This window comes from Columba livia, chromosome 1, assembly GCF_036013475.1.
Source record: "Columba livia isolate bColLiv1 breed racing homer chromosome 1, bColLiv1.pat.W.v2, whole genome shotgun sequence".
Taxonomy (NCBI): domain Eukaryota; kingdom Metazoa; phylum Chordata; class Aves; order Columbiformes; family Columbidae; genus Columba; species Columba livia.
Genome location: NC_088602.1, coordinates 133,731,848 through 133,757,116, shown reverse-complemented (window position 1 = coordinate 133,757,116; position 25,269 = coordinate 133,731,848). Strand labels below are relative to the sequence as shown.

The following is a 25,269-nucleotide window of genomic DNA, read 5'->3' as shown; positions in this document are numbered from 1 at the left end:
ACTTGTAAACTACAGTTACTTCATTCTGCTTTGGCATTGCAGACTAGACAGTATTCCCTAGGTCTGCACCATTTTGGTACACTGAAGAGGCCCTTCCAAATTAAAACACAAGAACTGTTGAACTTTGCACTGTTCAGATGCCCAACTAATTCTATGCAGCTGCAGATCATTACGACACAGAGAAACATAATGGGAGAAGGTAATACCTTCTTAAGGTGTTCCATGCATCAGTCTCTCAAAGAGAAAATGTATTCCACAACAAAAAGTTATATGAAAACGAAAATAATCTTTCTGGATATGGATTGATAACATGAGGGAAAGAAAAGGCAATGATATTAATAGATACCTTTAGTTGCTGAAGGCCAAGTATTATGAATTCAAAGTCAGAGCTAATACACACATTTAAAGAAACCAAATTAGAATTATGTATGGAAATAGACTGCTACATTATCCAAACAACATTCATTCTGTTTTGGGTCAGTATAATGAGCAGAATTAATGCACTAAAGAAACTACCAGATTTTTAATCATAAACATGAAGTGCCTTAGACATTACTGTGTGCTATTTCATGGTATTACTGAATGCAAACAAAAGTGTAGAACAGGAAAATCAGATAACGTGCATTTCTCGATTCAACATTCAAAAATACCTTAAGCGATAACTGCACTTTCCATTACTGGTTTCATACTCCCTTCCTAGAGATTCAATGCTGACAACAGGCAAAAACTACAAGTATAACTTCTTAGGTTATGATCACAAAGCACAGCCAGTTATTTAAATTAAATAAATAGACGTGTGCATACAAGGAGGGGTAGCGGGGAGGGGGAAGATTTCACTCTAGTGGAGCTGGGTAGATAAATCCTGGAGATTTGACACTTTCTGCAGTACAGGAAACTCTAGCATAATCATGATTTCCGTCAATGTTTCTTATCTGTTCCAAGATCACTGGTCATGTGTCAACACATCAAGCATCTCGTAAATCACAGACCCGTCAGGATGAAATTTTTAACTGCAGAAGTGAGTGAAATTAAGGTAGTTAAGTAGCAGTAAAGATGAACAAAGTGCCAATTCTGACCTATTGACTTAAGAGAAGCTCACAAAAATCAACAATAGCAAGCAGATAGCAGAGGGGCTCACTGCTTGCTAGAAGCTGTAGGTGGCATTCATTCCTTCCCTCCCAGTATATAGGGGCTCTCTGAGTCCACCTTCACAAGTCAGGCAGAAATTGCAGTAAAATTCAAAGCAGCTCACCCCACTTAAAAAGCACAGCACTGCATTCTAAAAAGACACATCTTCAGAGGGCTAATCTGGCATTCACACACTGGGCATCAGCCACTTCAAACAATATGTTTTATGTAAGCATAAAACAAAACCATACTCTGTTTTCTACATGCCCACAATATTGGATCACTTAGGTTACTGGCACAAACTTGCAGATTTCTTCAGCACAGTCAGCCCCACGGGTCAACTTGATTCCTTTGAAATAGTATTAGCTATAGTTTCTGAAATTGTAACCATAGCTTCCCTCCACAGAAATGTTTGTGCAGTTCCCTAGAACAAACCCAAACTATTTTATTTGTCATTGTCTGGTGTTACTTTTTCCTTCATTTATAAAGTTTTTCTTTTTAATTTGGCAATGAAGTTAAAGAGACTGCAAATAACCATTATAATGCATGACACTACAATCAATACCTATATTCACAGTATCACAGTATGTTTGGGATTGGAAGTGACCTCAAAAGATCATCTAGTCCAATCCCCCTGCTGGAGCAGGAACGCCTAGGTGAGGTCGCACAGGAACATGTCCAGGCGGGTTTTGAATGTCTCCAGAGAAGGAGACTCCACAACCTCCCTGGGCAGCCTGTTCCAGTGCTCTGGCACCCTCACTGAGAAGAAGTTTCTTCTCAAATTTGGAACCTCTTGTGTTCCAGCTTGATCCCATTACCCCTTGTCCTATCACTGTTCGCCACCGAGAAGAGCCTGGCTCCATTCCTCATGGCACTCACCCTTTATATATTTATAAACATTAATAAGGTCACCCCTCAATCTCCTTTTCTCCAAACTAAAGAGACCCAGCTCCCTCAGCCTTTCTTCATAAGGGAGATGCTCCACTCCCTTAATCATCTTTGTTGCCCTACGCTGGACTCTCTCCAGCAGTTCCCTGTCCTTCTTGAACTGAGGGGCCCAGAACTGGACACAATATTCCAGATGTGGTCTCACCAGGGCGGAGTAGAGGTGAAGGAGGACCTCTCTCGATCTACTAACCACCCCCCTTGTAATACACCCCAGGATGCCATTGGCCTTCCTGGCCACAAGGGCACAGTGCTGGCTCATGGTCATCCTGTTGTCCACCCCCAGGTCCCTTTCCCCTACACCACCCCTTTCATATATACACTCCCTACAGTACAGTATTTTCTAAAAAACTATACCTCTTACTGGTGACTACAGCTAATCTTTGGAAACAGAGCCATAAGGCAGGAATGGACTTTCAATTAGATTTCAGCCTGAGACAGCTGTTTTTTCTAGTATTACTCCCTTTATGACCATCTGTCCCACCTGCTAGTATGTTTTTTCCCCCTCACAAAGACTCTCCACCACAATGATTCACCATTTTGGCTGACATGCAAGTACTGACAGAAAGGAAACTGGATTAAATCCAGTTTTGTGCCAACCAATATCTGGAGCTTGGGTAAGGCACCTGCTTGAATGCTATTATAATTAAATCTGCCTTAAGTTTGGTTTAGTTTATGCCCGGGTCACCTATGCCCCAAACACTATCAGTTTGTTGCCACTCTGTCTGTCTCCCTTCTGGACTACGTCAACGAGTGGAAGAAAACAGTACAGAGCTGCTACACCAGAGTCTTCTCTCTGTAAAGCAGTTTTTGTTTTTAAATACCCCAGCACACTCTACTGAATTAATATACTGAGATCTTGTCTATTTATGAAAGGTGAATTCACAAAACAACTCTGTACTCCATTACTTAGTGAATTTTGGGGTTTCAAAACTGATTGCGTGTCTGTTTTTGTCAACATTTTCCAAATCAGACCTTCTGGATGAAAAGTCATCCTAAATCTTCCTTCTGGGGCAGAATTGCCAGAGACACAATGCAAAAAAAATGAGGAAGAGAAGAACTGGGAAGGGTTGAGAATGGGGAAAAAGAAATTATATGGCATGTTGCTACATGGCAAAATTCTTTAATCACAGACTCTCAAGAATTCTTTGCTGTTTTCAATGAGATCAGCATCAGAACAAATCTTATCAAAGGGCCCAGCACATTTTCTAAAGCATTTATTTTCCATATCTGCTTAAAGCCTGGCAACTAAAAGGGAAATAACTACTTAAGCACGCTTCAGAAGACAACACAGCAGTGACACTGCCCAAAAAATCAGGAAGAACATGACAGTTACAAAGCCTATCATTATAATTTTATCTCACGTACTGCTGACAATAGTCAGCAATAACAGGAAGGGAACTGCTGAAAAAGCACAAGTGAGGTCACCTTTTTCTGGGCAGTATTTTTAAACATCTGTAAAATACAGACGTGGACTTTTAAAGATTGTAAAGCAGGGAAAGAGAGGGACAGAAAGAACTACAGATGTGTGATATAAGAATAAAGGCAAAAGAAGTACAAAAGAGAGGTAGAAAAAAAAGGCAATGAGGACAGAAGGTAGAGTTCAAAGGAGCACATGATGATGGGCTTTACATTTCCAACAGAAAATAAGAAGTTGACATATGTGTCCATATAGTGTTTAAAATGAGCTGTTCATTACTAGCACTGCATTCAGGAAGGAGGCAGAGGAGAAGAATGGTATCTTAACTGAGCTCAGTTGTAAGCATGAGATTAAAATAAAAAAAGAGGGATTCAATTTCATGCCAGTTCCTGGCAACTGCTCAGCATTCCTTATTATCATAGCCCTGTTTGCTTGTTGAGTGCTGATAAAGTGCCAGAGCTGTGGTGTCCTTTGGAATCCTTCTGAGATCTTTAGCTCCGCAACTTTGGGACCAGATGGAAAAACATACTTTTGAATATTATTCATAATGCCAAACTTTAACAGATAATAGAGCATTACATAGACTTTGTTTAGAAAAAAACCTTAATGAGGGGAATCACTCTTTATTTCTATTGCTTTTAAACCAGATAAGAGTTAAAAATAAAATCATCTGTACCATTTTAATTTTTGCTTAACAACTACTAACCTTTTAGCTTGTACCTGAAACTATAATAAAACATCTTCCTGAACATTTTTAATTTCTACATTGAAAACATTTTCAGCATATACAACTTCCAGAGTTATTTCCAGAATTATGACACTCAAGCGTTGTCAGTAGCGATGAATGCCTGCACAACAATCACTACCATGTTATGGGCACTGTCTGGCACCATCTACTGAAACGCTTCAGACATTAATCTTTTAACAAACAACACACCTTGAAAGATTCAGCCATTTGCTTTGCTGTTTTGCCTGTACACACTCCAGCTGTGCAGTCCTTATGGCAGCCCTAGAAGAAATAAAAACAGAGGAAATCAAATTCAATGCAGCATTTCAGAAAAGTGGAAACACATTAATTCTTTTTAGGGACAGATTGTACTGAACTCAGACTTCATCGTCAGTAGACATATTAGCAAGAACTTTTTGATAGGTTCTCAGCACTACTTTTATTTCAGTTGCATTATCTTGTGCAAGCATATTTCAGGGCTTTAGAGGAGAAACAGCAGATCAGATTATTGCTCTGAAATACAGAAGGGTATGGGCAACATCGCGAGTCTTTCATTCGAAGCTGAACAAACAAAGTCTGCTTTTACACAATTCCATCAGATCCCTGTTTCTCTACTAAAGCATCCACGTAACAGACTTGCTTTTGCCTTTTCTTGGAGAAGTGTGGAAGAATTGTTTTTGCTAAATCCTTCATTAAATAAATAGAATGATAAGGAATGGTCACCTACATAAACAATCAAGAGTATTTTGAATTGTCTGTTATGTTGAATTTCAAGATTCTGCCACTGACCATGCTAGAAAGGAACAGAAAGGAGAGAGAGTTCTAGGTGTCCTTCTGTTCAGCAACAGGGGGATAACAGACAGGTGGAGGCCACCTACTTAAAAGCAAGATCCCCAGTTTCCACTGCATCAGGCTAGCATCTTTGTGGACCGTCCTGAACTAGCTAGACCTTCCTTGCCAGTTGCCAGTAAATGCATATTACACCCAAAAGCATGGAGCAAAGGACACAAATACAGTCCTGACAGCATTTATTGTTTCCAAGCAGCCTTTAAGAAAGAGCTGGAAAGGTAAAGTGAGGGTAGAGGTTTGGGAGAGCGAGGAAGGTGCCAGGAGCACAACTATCTGGGGGACAGGCCATGATGAGGATAGCTAGGGGGATGGTTTAAGAGAAGCACAACTGGCAAGATGGAGGGGATGGCAAAAGGGAGGGCTGGCTGCTGAGGTAAGGGCAGGCATGGGAGGGCAGGGGCGAACAGTCAGGCTGGCCAGAGGAGCTGTCTAAGGGGGTTAAGGCAGGACAAAGGCACTAAGGGACGTTGCTGCCATGGCTGACAGGCAAGGGGTTTTCAACTCTACAAGGGAAAAGCCCCAGCCGGAGCATGCATTGGCTGCTCACCACTTGGTGGCTGCCTCCTACCCTGCCAGCCCTCAGCCTTGCTTCCTCTGGGGTGGGAAGTCCTCGCCCAAGGGGAGGAAAGCCCCAGATCAAAAGCATAATCTCCTGAAGGAAAGAGGTGCACAGGAAACCCTTCAAGGTCAGCCTGGGAGATCCCTGCACCAAACTCTTAACCAGGGAGCAGCCCTCACCCTACAAGGAGGGTTGCATGTAGGGTGGATGGCAGTGCCAGGCAGACACCAGCCACCATGGTCCTGCAGCAGCCACCAAAACTGGGGGGCTCACGGGCTGTAAAGCATGACACACATAAGGCAGGTAACATGATTTTCTCTGTTTTGTTTTGTTTTTTTAACAGATGTTGAGGATACAGTAGAAGCGGGGGGAGGGGAGAAAAAAAAGAGGTGGTATCTTCAGTGGGCCTTCAATAGATGGCAGGCTTGCTACCAACAAGAGAAAAAAAGCAAACTCCCAACCCCAGCAGATCTCACTTCCTCTCCCCTCCTCCCCAATGCCCCAGGGAGGCCATAACATCCCTTCTGCCTTTTCTCACCATCGCTTTAACCCTTCTGTTCCTCTTTTTTTCTAATCCTCTATAGCAAGACATGCAATCACGGCTACAGGCTCCTTCGTATAAACTAAAGTAGGATCTGACGAGAGAAATCACAAATCTCTTTGCAACGTGCTAATCTGCTTTACCTTAAAACCTTATTAAAAATATGTTTTATTTGCCTCAACGCTTAGGGGTCTTTTACTCCAGAAAGACAGGTCTTTTTGGTAGTGTTCAACGGCATTCAGTGTCAGACTACAAGGACTAAAGTGTTACCAAAACTGAGGGACAGTCTGAACTAAGCACCGTATAATATGTCCTTGCTTCCCCTGTAATTCTTCAAAAATCTCCAAATGCAGTAGTAAAATCCCAGAAGACCTTCATGACACCATCAGTTTATAGCAGTTAAGTATTCTGCAGATGAATTACGCCAACTGATTTTTCTTTGCACTGCGGTGAATTAGGATGGAAAGCATGCTGGTTACCAGCTAATAGGATGGTCACTGCAAGCTGTAGAGCAAGAATCTCTCAAGCAGCTCCAGCTCCATTGCTGGCTTTTATCTAACATTTAGTATGCAAAGCTGGATTTTCTAATAACAATGACCAGTGACAACCAACACAAATACTCAACCATTATGCTTCAGTTCCTTCCCATCTCAGCTTTACAAAGTTGCCCTAAAGCCAGTGCTGGCATCAACACAGAGAGGACCCAAGCTGGACATAGTTTAATATTCTCTTTCATGATCTTTAAAAAGATACAAAACTTGTATGTGAATTTCAAGTGTGGACCACCTAGAGGAACAGCCCCTGGGGCTGGATCATGTTTCCCTTCAGTTCAAGGGTTCTCACTGAACTCAGTTAAGTCAACAGTCCATTCTCTGGGCATATGCCATGGGGCCAGTCCTGTTCTCCATTAAGTCATTACATTTTACAGATTTAACTCATATTTAAAGCAAGTAGCTAACTGCCTTTATTAACCACACTGAGATTGAGTTAATCCCTCAGCACTAGAAAGACATACCACAATTATGTTCTAATTGACAGAGTCAGATTTTAATGGCTCCATGGCTTTTAAATCTGAAGCATGTTGTTAAATGCAACTGGGAAAATCGCTCCCTGGTTTAATGCCAACATTGCCAAGGGAGGTACACTAAGCATAAATTTGCCCTTTGTATTTAATAGTGTGGTAGATTTAAAACTGCATCCATTAAAACACTGCTGTTCTCCTAAAGACACATTTGAGCCACTAGGTCAATGCCTCCTAAAAGGTAACTCAAGTCTGTATGAAGTTGCTGCGCAATTACCAAGCATCATAGTATTTCCTCTGTTGTGGTGTCAAGCTAAGAACATTTTCTTTATGGTATATGTAACTGCTTTTTGTAAATTGGAACAGGACAGTATTTAACAGGTTTCCTTCAAAAATATTGAAACTGCACACTGATTTTATCATTACTGTAAAGCTAGTATGAGAAAAAAAGTGTACATCATTGCACTAGATTAAATTTTGTTTGAAAGTGGTTTTTATGTGACATTGTATCACTGGGAAACACTCCTAAGACCTGGAGAGGAGTCATTCTGTCTTTACTTCTATAGAAGATCTCAATGCTATAATAATTCCAAATGTTTTACCATTTACAAAAGTAATCACAAACTCAGTTGGATAATTGTGCTCCTTCACGTTAGTATTCATTTTGAATCTAACTGTTATATAAGGAAGAGGTAAGCCTTAGGGGGGTTAGTCTCCTCCCAACATGTGAAGGATCATTTTGCGTCTAACACTTCCCAGCGCTTTTGGAAATTTTATACTTAATAGTTGTCACCTGCACTTCTGCTAGAGCTTTCCCAAACCCGAACATTCAACTCCTGCATTTGGTCCTCCAACAGCATTAGACATACGTATTTTCAGCATCTTTGAGCATCAGGATGCTGCGATCAATGACTCTTTGCTTTCCCTGCTGTCTTCAGCACACCACCTCTGACTGCTGTTCTATGACAGGCAGGAGACCTTGTAGCCAAAGTACTGACCTGGAGGAACACTCAACTTCTTTATTACCATTTTGCCATGCCTCTAGTTATGTTCATCTTTTGGGGCATCCTCCTGCATCTCACAGCTTCTTCAAAACAGAAAATCTACCTGTTCTATGCAGTCAAATCACTTTCTGCCGAAAGGACCTTCTGCTACAAAAACAGGCCCATCTCCCCAAACTCCCTAGGCTACATAAGTCTACCTTAGGTTTTCCTGTGCCCTCACACTTGGTAGCTTTTGAGACGCAGTAGTAGCAGCAATGTTTTTTTTTTTTCTCTTTTGGGATTATCTGTGCTATAAACTGAGATTCTACCAGATACTTTGTTGAACTGCTCTTCTTAGCTTTTAGCTCCCTCATTATCCTATAGGATATTTCTTCACGAAATAGGAACTGAAGATTATTACAAGCTTCATCACTGTAAACTTAAGCTGCAAACTACACTTCTTTAACCTACAGTATATGACATTATTTGATTTTAAAAAAAAGAACAGTTGCAGTTACCCTATATGCCATATACTTTGTCACGCTTTTTCAAAGAAATCTAATTATTTAATCAGTCCTGTGCTCACTTAATTTTCTCTGTTGTTTAATATATTTGATGACTCTTCTCACCACTGGGGAACAGTAAACTTTCCCTAGTGGAAGGTAGGAGTAAAGAAATAAATGCAAATAGTTTCTGCAGAGTTCATATTTTCAGCTATGAAATCATATTGGTTGCTTTCAAAACAACTCCAGATGTGCAGTTTCACAAAATCCTTAGTCACCTTTATGGTTTCACCAGGGTGCGCTTATCCAAGTCAGCCCACAGACAGCTATGATGTCTCCATGCTGAGTGAGAATTTAATCAACAGCACCAGTGCCCTGGTTAAGAGTACTACCAGCCACAGGGAACATCTGAAAACCCATTTCCATGGCCATGAAAGAATTATAGACAGTACTTTGTCAGCAGGCACTGGCTACTCATGGAGGACAAGAACCTAAAGAAGCAAATAAGCCATCGATACACAGCTATCGCTGCATATGGTTCGTTCTACAGAGGCAACCTCACCTCCTGCTATGCAGAGAAACTTAGAACCATGACTGTCATAGCAGCCATCAGGACCCAGCAAAGATGGAGCAGGAGGTTCCTCTCAGTCAGAAGTTACATGAAAAATAGTTTTCAATTAAGAAAGTCCTTTTTGAGACATTTCTCCAAGCTAAAACAGTGTCTTACTGCTTCTTCCTGTGCTTGCTTCTGGTTACTAAGTGTCTAAGAAATATTTCACGCTCTAATTTACACTGGAAGGATAATGAAATTAGAATACTTATTAGACTCCAGGAATCTAGAAGATCAATACATTCAATACATGACTTCTACTATGGTATTGCCTACAGGCAAGCCAAATCAGGTACGTGATGACAAGTATTTCAGCATTCAAAGCCATACAAATCAAGAGATGCACAGATGCCATATATTCTGTATATTGCTACAGTCATATAAAACATTTTCATGACTTCAAAACAGTTTTCAGCTGCCCCTAGGAAATGTTAACAGAATTTGGCAGGCATACCACCAAAAAAAAAAGAGAGGAGGAATAATGATGTTCATAGCTTTTAAAAAAATCTACCCGCTGTCAGACAGAGAGAAATTCTGAATATTGCTGTAGGGCTGAGTCATATCATACTAGTTTTAATACCCACTAAAAATATATTTACTTAATGACATTTATTAAAGACATCCAGAGCCCAAGAAACTCATTTATGGAATCTAAGAACCAGGCAAGTTTACCTCAGCTGTCATGGGAGTAGCTGCATGAGAGAAAAATATTTTAATACTGTCTTTATGTTGTATGTATGTGAACGTGTACATACATATATGTATGTGTTACCATGCAAGTGTGACCGAGTACATTCACTGGGTTGGGTCATTTAAATGACAGCATGGCATGCTTTACCCACATAACTTCTTTCAAATCTACTTGTCAAAATCAAGACAGAAGAAGCAAGAAGGCTGATTCTTAAACTGTATTTCTAACCACTTCTCAAGCCAAACAGAGATCTCCGAGGTATCTTTGCTAGGCTGGAGCACTCTCCATGTGTTGGCTTATCAGTCTTCAACAATGAATTCAAAGAACACACACAGCACAAATCCCAGAGCAGCTCCAATGATACACCTCAATATATGCACAGATTAGTACTGGGAAGGGTGGGGGGAACCAAAAAACAACCACCACCAGAGTGAAAGCATCAGGGCTTAGAACATAGAAGAGTTCCTTTATCTAAGACGGCTGCATTGCATAAAGTAAGGTTGAATTTAAATAGATTATAATTAAAATAGTCCAAAAGACTGTGCAGGCACTTATCTTTTGGTTTGAGCACTTTATTTGGTTTAATTTAAAGCAATTTAAATAGTTTGAATGAAACTGAAATATGCTCCTCTTAAAACAAGTATCAGTGGTTTTATTTTGTTTAAATAAAAGATAATTCAGATTATATGAGCACAACTTGTTCGTTAGAAAAATCTTAAAACAGAGAACACAAAGAAATGGAAATATTCAGATAGTCTGTCCAAGATTCTTATTTAGTAACATTTACAGCTATGCCACAACTTTGAAAGCAGACCAAGTTGATATAATGACATTAAATACATGAAGGACAATGTTGCTAAAGTCAAGTCATTGCAGTCAGCACTTGCGTGAGAAACCTCTCTAGGAAACAATGCCAATGTTTTGACTCAGTGCTTAAATTAATATTTGAATGAGTTCAATATTGCCTAACCTGTTGTACAAGAAAGCTTGTGTCAGTTCACCTGAAAGGTAGCAAGGTGAAGGATAACTACTTCTGAAATTGAAAAAGAACATGTGTTTGACAAACTGGATTATCAAGAAGGCTAAAGGGAAGAAAAGAGTTCACCAGAAATAGAAAATAGATTAATTTGTTGTAACTAACACTAAGGAGAAACTGAGACCAGGGATCTGTTCAGCCTCATGCTAAAATTATTTTGCCAGATATTTCAGAAAATTTACAACATAAGCTGTGAATTATACAACATGGAATCTAAAGCGTGATCCTTTCCAATTGAAAAATACTGAAAACCAGCATCAGCCACATCCAATACAGGACATAAAACAGCTGTACACCTCAGCATGGTGTCTCTTTATTCAGTAGTGAGTTCTGTCTTAATAGACTTCCTGTACAACCACACAATCCTCCTTCCTATTTTCTTCACAGAAATAGAGAAGTACTCTAAAGAAACCCTCTTCACAAATGACCTCCAAATGCAATGTTCTTTAACCTTGATTTCTAAGCCTGCTGTTCGTACTGTTCTTGATTGTTTTCCTTCCTATGACCCTCCTGTTGCTCTGTCACTCCCCAGTGCCATTTCCTCATCTTTACCCTCTTGCTCAGTTCAACAACTCTCCCCTTCTGATTGAGGAAAACAGCCTCGTGCTATTCGGGGAAGAGGCAGATGATCTAATGGAGCTCTTTTATCTCTAACTCCTATGAAAAGTGCCTCTAAGTGCCTCTTTTGTTGGTTTGTTTGTCTGTTCCAGCATTAATTAGGTTTTTCACAAGTGCATTGTTTGCTAGAATGGCATAAAGAAAAACATGTTAAAGCAACCAGCTGGGTCTGGTTGACGTATAAATTCATCTGCCTGTTTTCTAACTAGATAAGGGTCTCATGGCAATGTGATATGGTTATTACTCAAAATTCTTGAAGTCACCATGGTTTTATTGTGTTTAGGGCCAGTTCCCATTGATATGAAATCTACATAAAATTGGTAATAAGGGTATAAAGGGTATACAGACTTTTCCCTACTACTGTAAAAGGGCTTTGCTGTTAACCGCAAGGAAGCTTGTGTTCTTTATGTTTTCTCTAACATTTCTCTTTACTCATGTATTCTATAATGCTAGGTACTAAATTAGCATTTTAAGATTTTATAGTACAGTTAACCAGAGCTATGGGATGCACTTTTAACTATAGTTACACCAGCAAAGATCAGCCTAAGCACAATAAACAATATTCTGTTTATTTTCGACAGGGATTCAGTTATACTGGCTGTATTTTTTATCCTGAGACAGCTAATACAGGTAAAGAACAGATCTGGTTTAAAGAATTCCCTGATGGTGGAAACTACACACAGATCCTGCAGCTGATGACCATGGCAAGTGGCCTGATGTAATTACCAAATGATAATGTGAATAACATGAATGCACACACAGTAGAAACAAATAAAATCATTGTCTGAAATGTCACTGAGGGGTTAGAGCTGGAAGTAGACAATTTAGTGCAGAAGACTAAAGCTTCTGCAGTTTGCAAATAAATCACCGTAGGCTCCAAGGGGAAGGAAAACAAAAACAAACAAAACCAAACCCACAACAGCAGAGACAGTGATGGATTCCAAAATGAGAACTGACATGCTTAAAGAGCTAGCAGACAAAAACCTGTATTTAAGGACATACTCCTGTTTGCAATCTCCCTCATAACTGCAGTGGAACCAGAAGAAACACAGAGCGAGGCCTGATCACTGGCCTGTGTAAGAGGTCATTTGTAGCTATTCTCAGAGTGCTTAGACCGTGTCCCATTTAAGTCCATTTTGCACTGGAATAAGGGTTTACATAAGATGCTGAGCAATGATGAATCACACACTGAAAACAAAAGCTCTGGGGGAAAAATAAACTTTTGGAGAAGAAATGAGTTACTTTTTTCACCACAAGTCCTGTACACAGTCCCACTAGAAATACTAAAGCAGAAACTTACAGAGCTGGCTCTCGAATAACAGCAAGCACAATAAAACATGCAACTGTGCACATGGTTGCTGGTCTGCAAAGGGCAGACATATGCAGGCTTGATATCACATCTAGCCCTGATGACTTCACATGGCCTATTTAATTCATTATTGAGTATCAAATGCCACGGGTGCAAAAGCATAAGAAGCATGACTTTCTGTGTTGCATTAGGCTGTTAGTGCAGTTATTGCCTGTTCCCAAGGGGTTTGTGTTTAGCTGTTAAACGTCCAACAGATGAAGCTGATAAAGCATGGCAGCAGCTATCCAACCTGGGCATCGGAATGGGCTCAACACTGCAGGTGCCCTCTGCCTGCCCAGCCAGAGGCGCACTTCTTATAAACGCACTTCTCTGCAGTGCCGCTCTTTTCAAATAGCCGACCATAGTTTCATTTTTTTTGCTTGCAGGCAGAACTGTGTACACCTAGATGTGTGTTCTGCCTGGTCATTTGGTCACAATGCTGCAGGAGGACCCACAACTGAGCTTTCAAAGCTTGAGTGATCTAGTAGGTCTCTTTAAATGGGTAATGCAAACCAGGATAGGAAAAGCAAACAAAACCCACCACCACTACCACCAAAACAGAAAGAGGGGTTTCTCCAGAGGTGTTGCAAAGACTGTGTTTTCTCTTGGTCCTGATGGAGTGCTGGTCTGTATGATGCTTGCAGTTTTTCTACTGTTTGTTCCAAGTAAAGAACTGAGACCTTCATTATTTATAAGCTTTAAATGAACCTTCTCACTCTAATACTTGGAAGCCTTAAAAATTGATACTGGCTCCACAGTCACACCACCTAAGTGAAGGAAGGTAGAAACATCTGTCTCTTCTACAGAGAGGAAATTTAGGCATAGATTGTCCCATCGGCACACCTCACACTGATGCTTCAGAGAGCTCACTGGGAGGTGGACAGGTGCCAGAACCTGGCACCTGGGAGGTGCACAGCTCCCCAGGAACTAAATCTACAGCTCCTCTTCCTTATAGAGACATACCCATCAGATCTGTTACAGTTCTTCTCAAGGAAGAAGAACAAGTGTAAATGATTTATATGTTTTTGGCTGTGCACTCACAGCTGTGCCCCTACGCAAGCTTCTTGCATAAGAGCACGCAGGTGATGGCTGCAGAAGACCTGCCTATACTAGCTTCAGCGAGTTTTAACCCTGGTATAATTGGTTTGACTTTATGGGAGATCTGTCCCTGGCCTTTACCACAGCCTGGATTATATCCCTGTGACACATCTTTTGTTGTGTGTTCAAATACTGCCTTAATTTGACTTAACTGGATGCAACTCAACAAAGTAGAAGGAAAGTAGAAGCTTTCTTCTTGATGTAAAGGACACTAGGAAGAGACCTAACTAGCATTAAAATATTGAAGACAGTACCTACAATGATGTTTGTGTTTTCGTGCAAATTAAGAACAAACTAGAGAGGGAACATATTTGCATGAGAGATGTCCAGCTCAGAATATGTTAGTAACTCTTCTTGATTTACAGTCGTCATGAGTTTCAGTGGGTGGAATGAAAGGTAGTAAGTATAATCCATCACACCAAGCAAATGTAAATAATTCCATGGAAGCTTACTAACAAACCAAGGAAAACACAGCACAACAACAGCGTTGACATATAGTGTCATGCATTACTCCCTTGAATGCAGAAAAAAAACAAGATAACAACCACAAGAAGCTGCTTGTCTTGATGACAAGTGTGTCAAGATGTGCTTAAAAGAGGTTAAATATTTTAAACTAGTGACAAAGCCAGATACTCCACCTACTTAGTGTATATTCAACTCTGTAACAACTCTAAGGGAAAAATCACAAATTATAACAAACCAGAAGTCTGGAGTTGCATTAAAATTAGCCTGTGTGTCCTTTCTTAATACCTTGTGAGCAAGCCCTTCATCTGAAGTCCTCTATCATTTGTTGACAGTGCCCAGAGCAAACTGGATTCTGCCCAGGGAATTCGAGAGCAAAATAGCACTCAGCACATTAAAAGTGGCCTTGGAAAAAATACGGTCACAGACGAAGTATTTGTAGAGGTGTAAACATTAAGCGTGCCTTAGGCCTGCGAAGCAAACAGAGGCCCTTTGCCAAAATTATAGCATAGTAAAAGGTCATTACAAGTCAAGAATGATAGTCTCTATTATAAAAATAACAACTTTGAAATACTAAGAAATGGCTCTAGTAATTAATAAACAGGCCTATGACAAGTAATGTAGACTTGTCCTCTTATAGTTCAACACCTGTAATGATCCACCAGCTCTGCTCAGCTCAATAAATCTAAATAGACAAATAACTTACTTGCAACACCTCCATGAACAAAGAGTTTTGCCCAGCTTCAACGCACATGAATATCAATACTCTTGACTAGAATGTCTTTGTAATTTCTGAATTTATGAAGCTAATCTTAAGCATTTTAAACCATCTTAGAACTAAATCTCATTTGAACACTGTTGAAATCCAGTTCACGTGGAAATGGCAGAACAGAACATTAATTTTATATATATGTCAGCTTAAATATTTTGCCCAACTGACATGAAAACAGTGCTTGCTACTAGCATGGCACTCCAATGTGGATGGGGAAAGAAAATACAGGACTTAGAGGGAAGGTGTTGAGAGAGTAGGAAGGAGGTACAGTCCTCTTATCTGGCTCGACAGTAGGCAAACTGATGGAGTATTGATAAACCTTACCACAGATCCCAGTAAGGTAATTAAAGCAACAAGACTTGGGGAAAGGGGAGGAAAGTGGAGCAAGCCCCCCCTACTCTAACCCCCAACAAACTCCAAATTGTCCAAATAAAGTAAAAATCTTGTGAAGAGACTTGCACCAACGTTCCTGTGCAACCTCTTCTGTTAAGCATTTGAGTTCCTCAAGATAAAAGAGAAGAATAAAACATTGTTATTCTACTGACATGCTGAAGAAATTACTTTCTGCAAAGAAATCTGCCTATGCTGGTGACTTTAAAGACCAGTTCTTTGTATTGTTAAAAGCTTAGCAAGCAGAACTCTGGACAAACATGTACTGATCCACGCTACTGTGTCAAAGACTAAGACTGGATTAAAAAAAAAAAAAAATCCTAGCTGATAAGCTTTTTTTCAGCACCATAAGAACATCCAGTCTGGAAAGCGCCTCAGGAGGTCTCCAGTACCAACTCCTGCTCAAAGCAGAGTCAGCTCTGAGCTCAGACCAGGTTTCTCAAGGCTTTATACAGCTGAGTCTTGAGAGCTCCCAAGGATGGAAGCTGCACAGCCTCTCCTGGCAACCCATTCCACTGCCTGACTGCCCTTGTGGGGAGAATGTTTTCCTTATATTCAGTCTGAACCTTCTTCATTTCAAATTATGCCATTGTCTCTTGTCCTCCTACCATACATCGTTTCAAAGTCTGGCCTCACCTTGATTTTCCTCTAGATTTTGGATGGCTGCTATTACATCAACCCAAAGCCTTCTCTTCACAAGACTGAACAAACCCAGTTCCTTCAGCTTCTCAGCATCAAAGTTTTAAAAAAGTTAATTCTCAGTAAGGGTAATGCAAATTCAAGCATTTACTACAGAAGTGATGACCCCTATGACAACAGTCTAAATAAAACTAAACAAGGGGACCTGCTTTGTGTGGCGCTGATCTCTGAATGCTGCTGGAAATTAGCACAAGCAAAACCTTGTGGAATTAAACGCTATTCACATACCAGGAAAAACAATATACTTTCTGTGCTTGCCAAGACTGTTTTTACCAAATATTGTGTGAAATGCTCTAACAGGCAAACTGAATTAGCAATAGCTCTGTACCTACTGAGAAGTCATATGCTGCACTTCATTAATGCATCTAAAACCTAACAAGCTGCAGACCTCAAGGGAAGAAAGTAAATGAGTAACTCTGTTGGAAGGGTATTATGACATTAAGTTTGTAAAAACAGTAATAAACTATGGGCCAAGATGCACAAAAGACCAATCAGTCACAAAAGATCTCTTCATCGTTTTAAAGATAGTTTCAATTATTTAGTTTGTTTTAACTCTTGGATCATTTGATATACACACCAAAGTGCTACATCAGGCCTTTCCATAAGGATAACACTGCATTTTCATCTGCAATAGCATATGGTAATATTTGCTAAGTTGCCCTTCTACAACACGTGCTATATTTTTATGAGGTGATATTACCTGTTCCTTTAAACTCATAAAGTAATGAAAATGTTTCCAAGGTAAATGGGACCACCTATTCACTTCATCCTATGTAAGAACTGGAGGTATTGAGTTGCAAGTGCGTGACTACAGGTAACAACTGAGGGTCACGTACTACTTTGATTTATGCCCAAGTATCACTGAAATTCAGACATTCAAGATGAAGGTTGTGCATTTAATCTCTACATTAAAGCCACTGTGGCAGCTGGATAGCCACAATTTATTATCAAAAGCCACACTCAGTATTGAAGTCTCTGTGAGCTCATCTAGCACTGTGAAACACATAATATGTCACTGTAGTGACATGAAGATGCCAGTCCTCACACAGCTGGTCTAAAAAGGCTAATTGTGCAAATTTTCCAAATAGAATTTACCCAATTGTTTAGCATGCCCACACCAAATAAATTGTTTTAAAATGGCTCAACAAATTCAGAGTAACTGAGTGCTTACACAGTTAATGAGCTGATTTAGCTCCTTTCCTAACACTGCCCTCCCAAGGATGAGTTCATCACTAGTGAATTCCATTTGAATTATTTTCATCTGTCAGATTAAACCAAGGATATGGCCTATGGACTGGTTTAGCAAGATCACAACTCTGTTAAAGCCACCTAATGATTTTGCAATCTTCTTTTTTTAGCTATAACTTTGCAGCAGATTTCAATACTCAATTTCCATGGGGAAAAAAAAAAATCAGGATATCCACTGGATCACACATTGCTATAAGTGCTAGGCCTGTCAGAAACAATCAAAGCAATAGGTGGACAAGACAGGACTGCAGAAACCAGAGGCATAATTCATTTCAGTACATAATATTCCTTTGAACAGTCCAGAGAGGGTTGAGGTTGGGCTGGAAATGGTTCAAGGAGAAAGGGAGGGTTGTGACTAAAAGCAGGAAATGATGACAGGGGAGATGAAGGGATAAGGAGCTGTAATAATGGTGCTGCTTACTGCTACCTTTATAAATGTATTGACTTTTGCATAAGTATCATGACAATCAAATGGTAATTTTCTGCATCTTTGATACATGCTCTACAAATACAGTGACAGCCATAACCCTGAAGAGCTTGCAGTCTGAACAGATGAGGCAAATAAAGGGTAAAGGGCTCAGACAGAAATTACTTGCCCAAGGCTACACCACTTGCAAGTGACAAGAGTGTACTTTTACTGCCCTAGCTACTGCTTCATGATGTCTTTTCTACTGTAAAAATACAAAGCAAAGTTAGGCTTTGTGCAGGTGAGAAGAACTCAATGAGGTGCCAGCACCACTCTAAGCAAACAGGTAGATCTGTGGCTTGCCTGCGACTCATTTTTTGCACAGGCATGCCTGAGCATTACTGACAGGTGCTGGATAACACCCCAGAGACCAGGGTCATGCCCTCTTTCCTAGACACACAAGAGGTACATCAAAAGCAATATAAAACATGACATTCTGCTTCAATTCTTGACGCACTTGCATTCTGTCCCTAAGCATTCTGGCTGGGGGCAGCTGCTTGGGTATTTTCCCTGAGCAGTTTCAGATCAGTCTTCTGCCATGGCTGGTCTGCCACTCTCCAGTTGCCGTAAGTGCAAATGGGGCTAATCAGGGCCTCCTGAGGCCTCCCCAGAGCACTGTCCTGTCCTTGTCTCACCATCATCAGTAGCATCTGCACCACTGCTAGACCCACCTCTTTGGAGAGAGCAAGGTTGATGACATCTAGGATGTAGTAAGAGTGTCATTTGTCATCAGCAACAGAGAGGAGCTGGAGAGACACCTGCCAGCCACATACTTGTTGTGCCCATATTCCACCTGTTACAGTTACCCAAGGACGGTAAATAACTCAGTCTTGTTTTTCCTCAACTACTAACCCCGGCATTAGGCTGCAGCTGTGAATTTCACACTCAGCCCAGCACAAAACTCCTTCAAAACACAAAAATTAGTCTTAGTGCACCTGTTCCCTCCATCTAACTGAAAAACACCCATGATATCTCCATGTCCTTTGTCTTGGACAAGGAAGACTTCTTTTTAATCCTCAGATCAGCCTCACTTAGCAGAACATAAACATGACATCTATAAAAAGACAGTTGGTACAAATGCTCATCTCTCACGTTAGTGTTCGCTACTGACAACTCCTCTTCCATTATTTAGAGTTATTTCTGAAATTACTCAAAAACTCTAAATACATGTTACTGGTTTTTACTCATGGTCTATTTTAGTACAATGGCAGACATTAGATCTATAATAAACTCACATGCATAAGCCGGCATGATGCCTGCCAGGGGACCATACCCTTTGTGGTTTCTTTTTAATCATCAGGAGTCCCGTGTTACAACTAAACAGTAAGAAATCCGCTCCCCCACTTTCCCCCCCCGCCCCGAGGAAATTATACACCTTCCCTTCCCCCCCTCTCCTTCCCGACTCATCATTTCTTTTCCATACATGCTGTCTGAAACGAAAGAACATGGAAAGACGTAGAATCACACACATCCTGCTTCCGAATCTTAAAACAATATATCTCTTGGGGACAGAAATATCCCTTACAAAGCATAAATAACAAATAAGAGCATTAAGATCTGCAAAAAAAAAGATGAGTGAACTACCGCTTTCCGTGTTTGCCAAGGAAAAGTCTCTCTGCTACTCCGCATCCCCCGAAGGATGGACAAGAGGGTTCTGGCAGGAAACCCGCTCCGCTTTACCTTCATCATGCTGGCAAACGGGGGGTAATTCCCTGCCGCGGGGAAGCGGGCTCAAGGCCGGCTGATCCGCCTGCGGGCGCCGCCGGAGCGGAGCTGCTGCTGCCGTGGCCGCTGCTGCCGCCGCTTGCGGGTTCCGATTGCATCAGCGGGCGAGGGCGGCGCGCACGCCGGCCGCCGCAGCGGAACGCGGCGAGGGGCTGTGAGCTGCCCCGCCTCGCCCCTTCCCGCGGCCGCGCACACCTCCCGCCGGGCCGCCCTGCGCTTCGCCCTCGCTCTGGGGAAGCAGCGGCAGCGCCCCGGGCAGCGACGGGGCCAAGGCCGGCGGGAACTCACCCACCGCCCGCACACATCTGTAAAGGCAGGTGGGCTTGCAGCGTCGGTGGTGGCTCGTCCCTAAAATGGCCCCGCATCATGCACTGCACCTACCAAGCAGAGACAATTAAATGCTTTTACTGTCATACCGAGGATAACACGTTCTTACTACCGCTCTCCCTTAACGAGCATTAAGAAACTCATCATTTTCAGTCTCTGACTCATTTCCTCCTCCTCGGCGTCCAAGTTGTCTGAAACAGCAAACACCTCGCAGTTGATCCCTCCCATTGCTAGCAAGCCCTTCAGCTGCAAGGCAGGCTCTGCCCAGGCCTTTCACCACTAGGTGCTCAACTTGTGCCAAGTCCTCCAGCACTTGAAACGCACACAGGCGGGGCCCACGCAACCCATTTTGTGTGGAGCTAGCCAGGACTGCCACGCGTTTCACAACGGGGCTCCAGGTCCTGGCCCTGCTAACCAGTACCTCGTCCATGCAGAAGACTGCGTAGCTGAGCCTTCACAACTCAGGTGGCCATCTTAGAACCCCCCAGCGTGTACTGCTGTGTCTCTGAGGTCTGTGCACAGGTAGCTGGCAGGCAGGTGCCCAGCACCCAAAGACAAAAGAATAAACATAACAGGCTGGTCTGCTCTGTTACTTCCAACAGCGCTGCTGCCAGTCAAACTGTACAGTAGTAGTATGACAAACCCATGAATTTTTAGGAGAAAATGACAGTAACCACTGTGTAGTGTTCACAGTGTGCTTGCTTTCATCTTTATCGATTTTATGGTTAAGTCTTCCCTTACTACTGTCTTTGTAAGTCTTTTCCTCTTTGGATCTGCCCGAGAGCAGCAGTAGGAAGCTGTTTCAACTCAGTGGTACTGTCAAAAGTGTCAGGTTCTGCTTTGCACGATGTATGTGAATTGTCCTCTCTTGTGTGGTGCCAGAGATTGGTTACACAAACACAAGCATCTTTCTGTTCCTGCCACTCTTCAGCCAGGTAAGAAAGCACTATTTAATGGAATCACAAAAATTTGGGTTCCAAAGAAACATTGGTAAATGATGCTACCCAAAATGAAAGTTCATGTGAACAGTGATACCTTGGTGACTATTCAGGAGAGAATAAAAAGACGGAGCAAAAAACAGGAGGCAGAGAAGGCAGCAAAGCAGCATCAAGCAGACACAATTCTTTATCAGTGAACCACTACTCAGTGCTCAAGAGAGCAATATAATCCATTCCCTATGAATTACCTTCGGATTACAGCCACAACATAGGAACAACCACAGTGGGTCAGACCAAAGGTCCACTTAAATCAGTATCCTGTCTCTGACAGTTGACAATAATGACGCCTACAGAGGAGTTACAACAACAGAATAAGCATGTAGGGGCACTTGCCTGAAACGCTCTTTTAGCCGCGAAGGCTTTGTACCACAGCACTTTCCTGAAAGACGGATTCTTTAGGATTAACAAGCTCTTCATGGCTTTATTTTTTTTCTGTTACTTTATTTGTTCCTTGAATGCATGTAAAATTTGGCATCCATAGGATCTTGTGCTAATGAGTTCTACAATTTAGCTCTGTTCTGTGGAAAAACACATAATTTTGTTTTATTTTGAACCTGCCACTTGAAAGTTTCACATCATGCTCCCTTCTTCTGACATTGTGAGACTATACACACAAAGAAAGATCAAAATATTCATCCCCTCTATGTCATTTGTGATTTTACAGACTACTATTGAATCCCCTGTCAGCCCACTCCTTTTTCCAGATGAAAAGTCCTAATCTGTTTAGTCTTAATATAAAAAGTTCCATACCCTTGGTCTTCCTTTATTTAGGATGGGGACACGAACTGCACAAACCTCTCAAAATGCAGGTAGCCCTATTTACTTTTAATTTGCTTTTTCCCCCTCTTTTCTTTTCCTAATAATGCCTGGTATTCTGTTTCCTAATTTGACTGTTCCTGAGCAATAAACTGAACTGATATTTTTACAAAATACCTAATTCTAAGATTTCTCTCCTGAAAGGTAACAGGTCATTCATAGCTCATAGCTGTTTACATAAATTTTGCATTTTTTTGCCACATGCATAATTTTATACTTGCAGACATTATTATGTTGTTTCGACAACTGCGTATTCAACCTCGTAAGGTCCTTCTCCAACTCCACGCAGATAGCTCTAGTTTAACTGAATTGTTTAACACCATTACCTTGAAGGTTTTAATCTCAGCAGCAAACTCTGTCCTTTCTCCATTTAACTCCATTTCCCTACCATTTTATCAAATGTACAGATTCTCTCTTCTGTTTCTTATCTTTTAACCAATTAATGAGAGCAACCATGAAAGCACCCTTCTTATGGGAGCTTATTTTCTATAAGCCTTCAGTAAGGGACCTTGTCAAGTCCTTTGGAAATCCAGGTAGACTGTATCAATTGGGCCTCTACTGTCTGCATGTTCACTGAATCCTTCAAAGAAGTTTCTAGACAGGCAGGTCAGGATTTCCTTTCAGAAAAGTCATGCTGAATCTTCCCCTCAATGTGATACTTACCTGCATCTCTTTGCATTCCTTATTACAGGTTCTACCGTTTCTCCAGACTTACTTCCCGAATCCCTACAGAACAAAAGGTGTTTGAATGTAGCTTTACCGTTTCCAGACCTCAGTTTGCCAGTCAGAACAGCGTTGTGCTGAGCCCTTTTTCTTTCTAAGCTCTCTGCATCATGCTCCACCGTAATGATGTACTTCAAGTTATCCTCAAACTACTGCCGACTGTTGAGGTGAAGAGCAGAATCCATGGTCTGGTTGGAACTAACAGGAGAAAGAAAGGAAAGGGAAAGGAGAAATGTTATCTGAACTACAGAGGATTTGTGCAAAGCCAAAACATTGAGTTAGCTAGCATAGATATTAAGAATATATGTTTTCATTGATAATCAAGCTGGCCCTGAACTTGCAAATAAAAATTAAAAAAAAGGAGACCAGAACTCACATAAGCTACAGAACTTACCTCAAAACTTGCGTCGTGCTGCAACACCCCCAAAACTGAAATTGCCATTAGTAAATGGTGTCATACGGACATACTTTTTGCAGTGTTGGCTTGCATTACCTCAATTCAGTTACACTTCCTTACGTAGCATTCCAGAAGTTATAATGCAGGAGACATTGACTCTCTACTGATTTAATCAGTTGTACTGATTGACCAATAATCACATAATTTTTTTACATTCTGAATATTTCATATTCATTCTTCATTTCTACACAAGATTTTCCATTAATGCAAAGCATTCTCTGAATGCTTGACAGCACTGTTAAACTTTAGAAGCTTTAATGAGTAAGTTTTTCACAGGTATGAGAGAATGAGGTAATTTGTATGCTTCGAGTCCAAAGTGTTTCCACAAGTTCTAGAGATTCACAAGGTGAACAGGAGCTGTGATACCTGGGACCCTAGGGGCAGATTATGTTTGTAGAGTGGCCACAAAAACCTGTGATTAGTGTGTTCCATTCATTTTGCTGGTCTGCACAGGAGCCATGCAGAACAGCACAGCATTTCTTCTGCTTACTGTGGGCTCCTGAGTGGAACTTTTGCAGAAGGCCAAAGGGGTTTCAATCATACACATTATCCAAACCAGAACTGAACAGACTTACATTTTAGCCACAGAAATGTGAGGAACTACTGTTAGGAAAATGAAAAGGCTCTAAGATATAAAGCCAAATGGGGAATTTTGAAAGAGGCAGTTTGTATCATTTCATAATTCTACAAGGAATTAAGGGCTTGATACACTTTCAAATGTTTGCTCTTATAACCCTCGTCTGCATAAAGAAGACAGGTAAGTGGAAACCAGGTTTTCCATTTAAGAGAAAGCTGCGATTCTGAGATTTATTTTTTTCCTTCTGAAACAGAATGAAAACTTCCTGTAGTAAAATCTGGGGAAAGCAATTTTGATTAAATGAAAAGGTATCATTTTGACAAAATTTGTGTTTTGGTTTTATTTTGATATTTTAAAATTTTCAAAGCTTTTTATAATATAAGCCTTTCTGAAATGTGTTCCAAAGCTATTTAAAAAATAAAATAAACATGCATCTTTTTAAAAAAGATCAGAATGGTATGCTTTGATCTTTCTGAAATACTTTGCTTTTGTACTAAAACTTAATCATACTTAGTTTCTGCAGCTGCATGAAAATGCACTGGCACAAATATTCAAAATGAGGAAACATCAACTTTCATCTAAAATATTCTCCAGGGAAAACCTGTGACTGATTTCAGTCCCAAAACTAAAACTCTTCGGAACTATTTAGAAGGTAACTACAGGACATGATTTCCATGTAGCTGCCTTGCAGAACTGGGAATACAGTTGTGGTAAGTTCTAAAGCCCTGAAGTGGGGGAAAGAGAAAACTTTGGATGAGAATTAGGTTGGTGGTGTAGAAACTTCCTGATAGGAGAAAAAAAAAAAAAGTAATAAAAGAAAAATGTATTATGGGAATATTATACATATATGCTCATATATGTACAAAAAATTACAGTAAGATCATTTAAAAATTATTTTTATTTCAGAGAAGGACATGTCATCTAGACTGTTGTCATTTTGGACTACAAACGAATGAGAGGAGAAGCTGCAATTATAAGCCTTAAACAGAGAAAGTGATGATTGCAGTTACTAGTCTTCATTTTGGAAAAGGAGAAGAAACAGGATTCTTTGTCAAAACAGAAAAATAAAGGCACAGTGGCCTCTCTCATAGTCACAGGTCAGGCACATGCCACCTCACAGAAGGGCTCGAGTGAGATGTCAGGTTTCGGTGGATATTATTTTCAGAGAAGCAAGATCTTTTTGTGGCAGCACCTTCTGCTCGTGCTCGTTGCCTCGTTTCCAGCCTCATGCCATTTTTCCACCTTCTTGGACATGCCAAATCCACTGTGTGTGGGCTCTGCAGTAAAATGGATTAATAGAGCAATCTGGATTTAGAAAAAAAAAAAAAGGATAAAAAGCATGGGAGTAGGAAGTAATTTTTGTAGATGCTAAAGAGCAGGAAGTATCTAAGCTGGCATCCTCACAAAGAAGTAGACTGCGTAATTACACGCTCACAAAGAAATATTAAAAAACAAGAGTCATGAGAGAAGAGAATCAGGAAAGAAGCCACAGAACACCTGACAACCAGAAAACACTAAGAAAAAGGCTGAAA

At 40.8% G+C, this 25,269-nt stretch overlaps 1 protein-coding gene across 15 annotated transcripts in view; it reads right to left on the bottom strand.

Moving 5' to 3' along the window:
• The window catches only part of BCAT1 (branched chain amino acid transaminase 1), a 65,415-nt gene that overhangs the window by 38,306 nt on the left and 1,840 nt on the right, over positions 1-25,269 (bottom strand). The window contains exons 2-5 of one of the 15 annotated variants that reach the window (XM_021295936.2): positions 24,930-25,042; positions 22,741-22,901; positions 21,498-21,682; positions 4,431-4,502 (exon numbers count right to left, since the gene is read on the bottom strand). In XM_021295936.2, the coding sequence (XP_021151611.1) occupies positions 4,431-4,502; positions 21,498-21,581 (156 nt within the window). In that variant the 5' untranslated portion in view covers positions 21,582-21,682; positions 22,741-22,901; positions 24,930-25,042. Of the gene's footprint in view, positions 1-4,430; positions 4,503-19,698; positions 19,997-20,255; positions 20,337-21,497; positions 21,683-22,643; positions 22,902-24,929; positions 25,043-25,269 lie in introns of those variants that run through there. The other 14 variants (XM_021295937.2, XM_065031147.1, XM_065031169.1 and 11 more) reach the window with 14 other exon arrangements.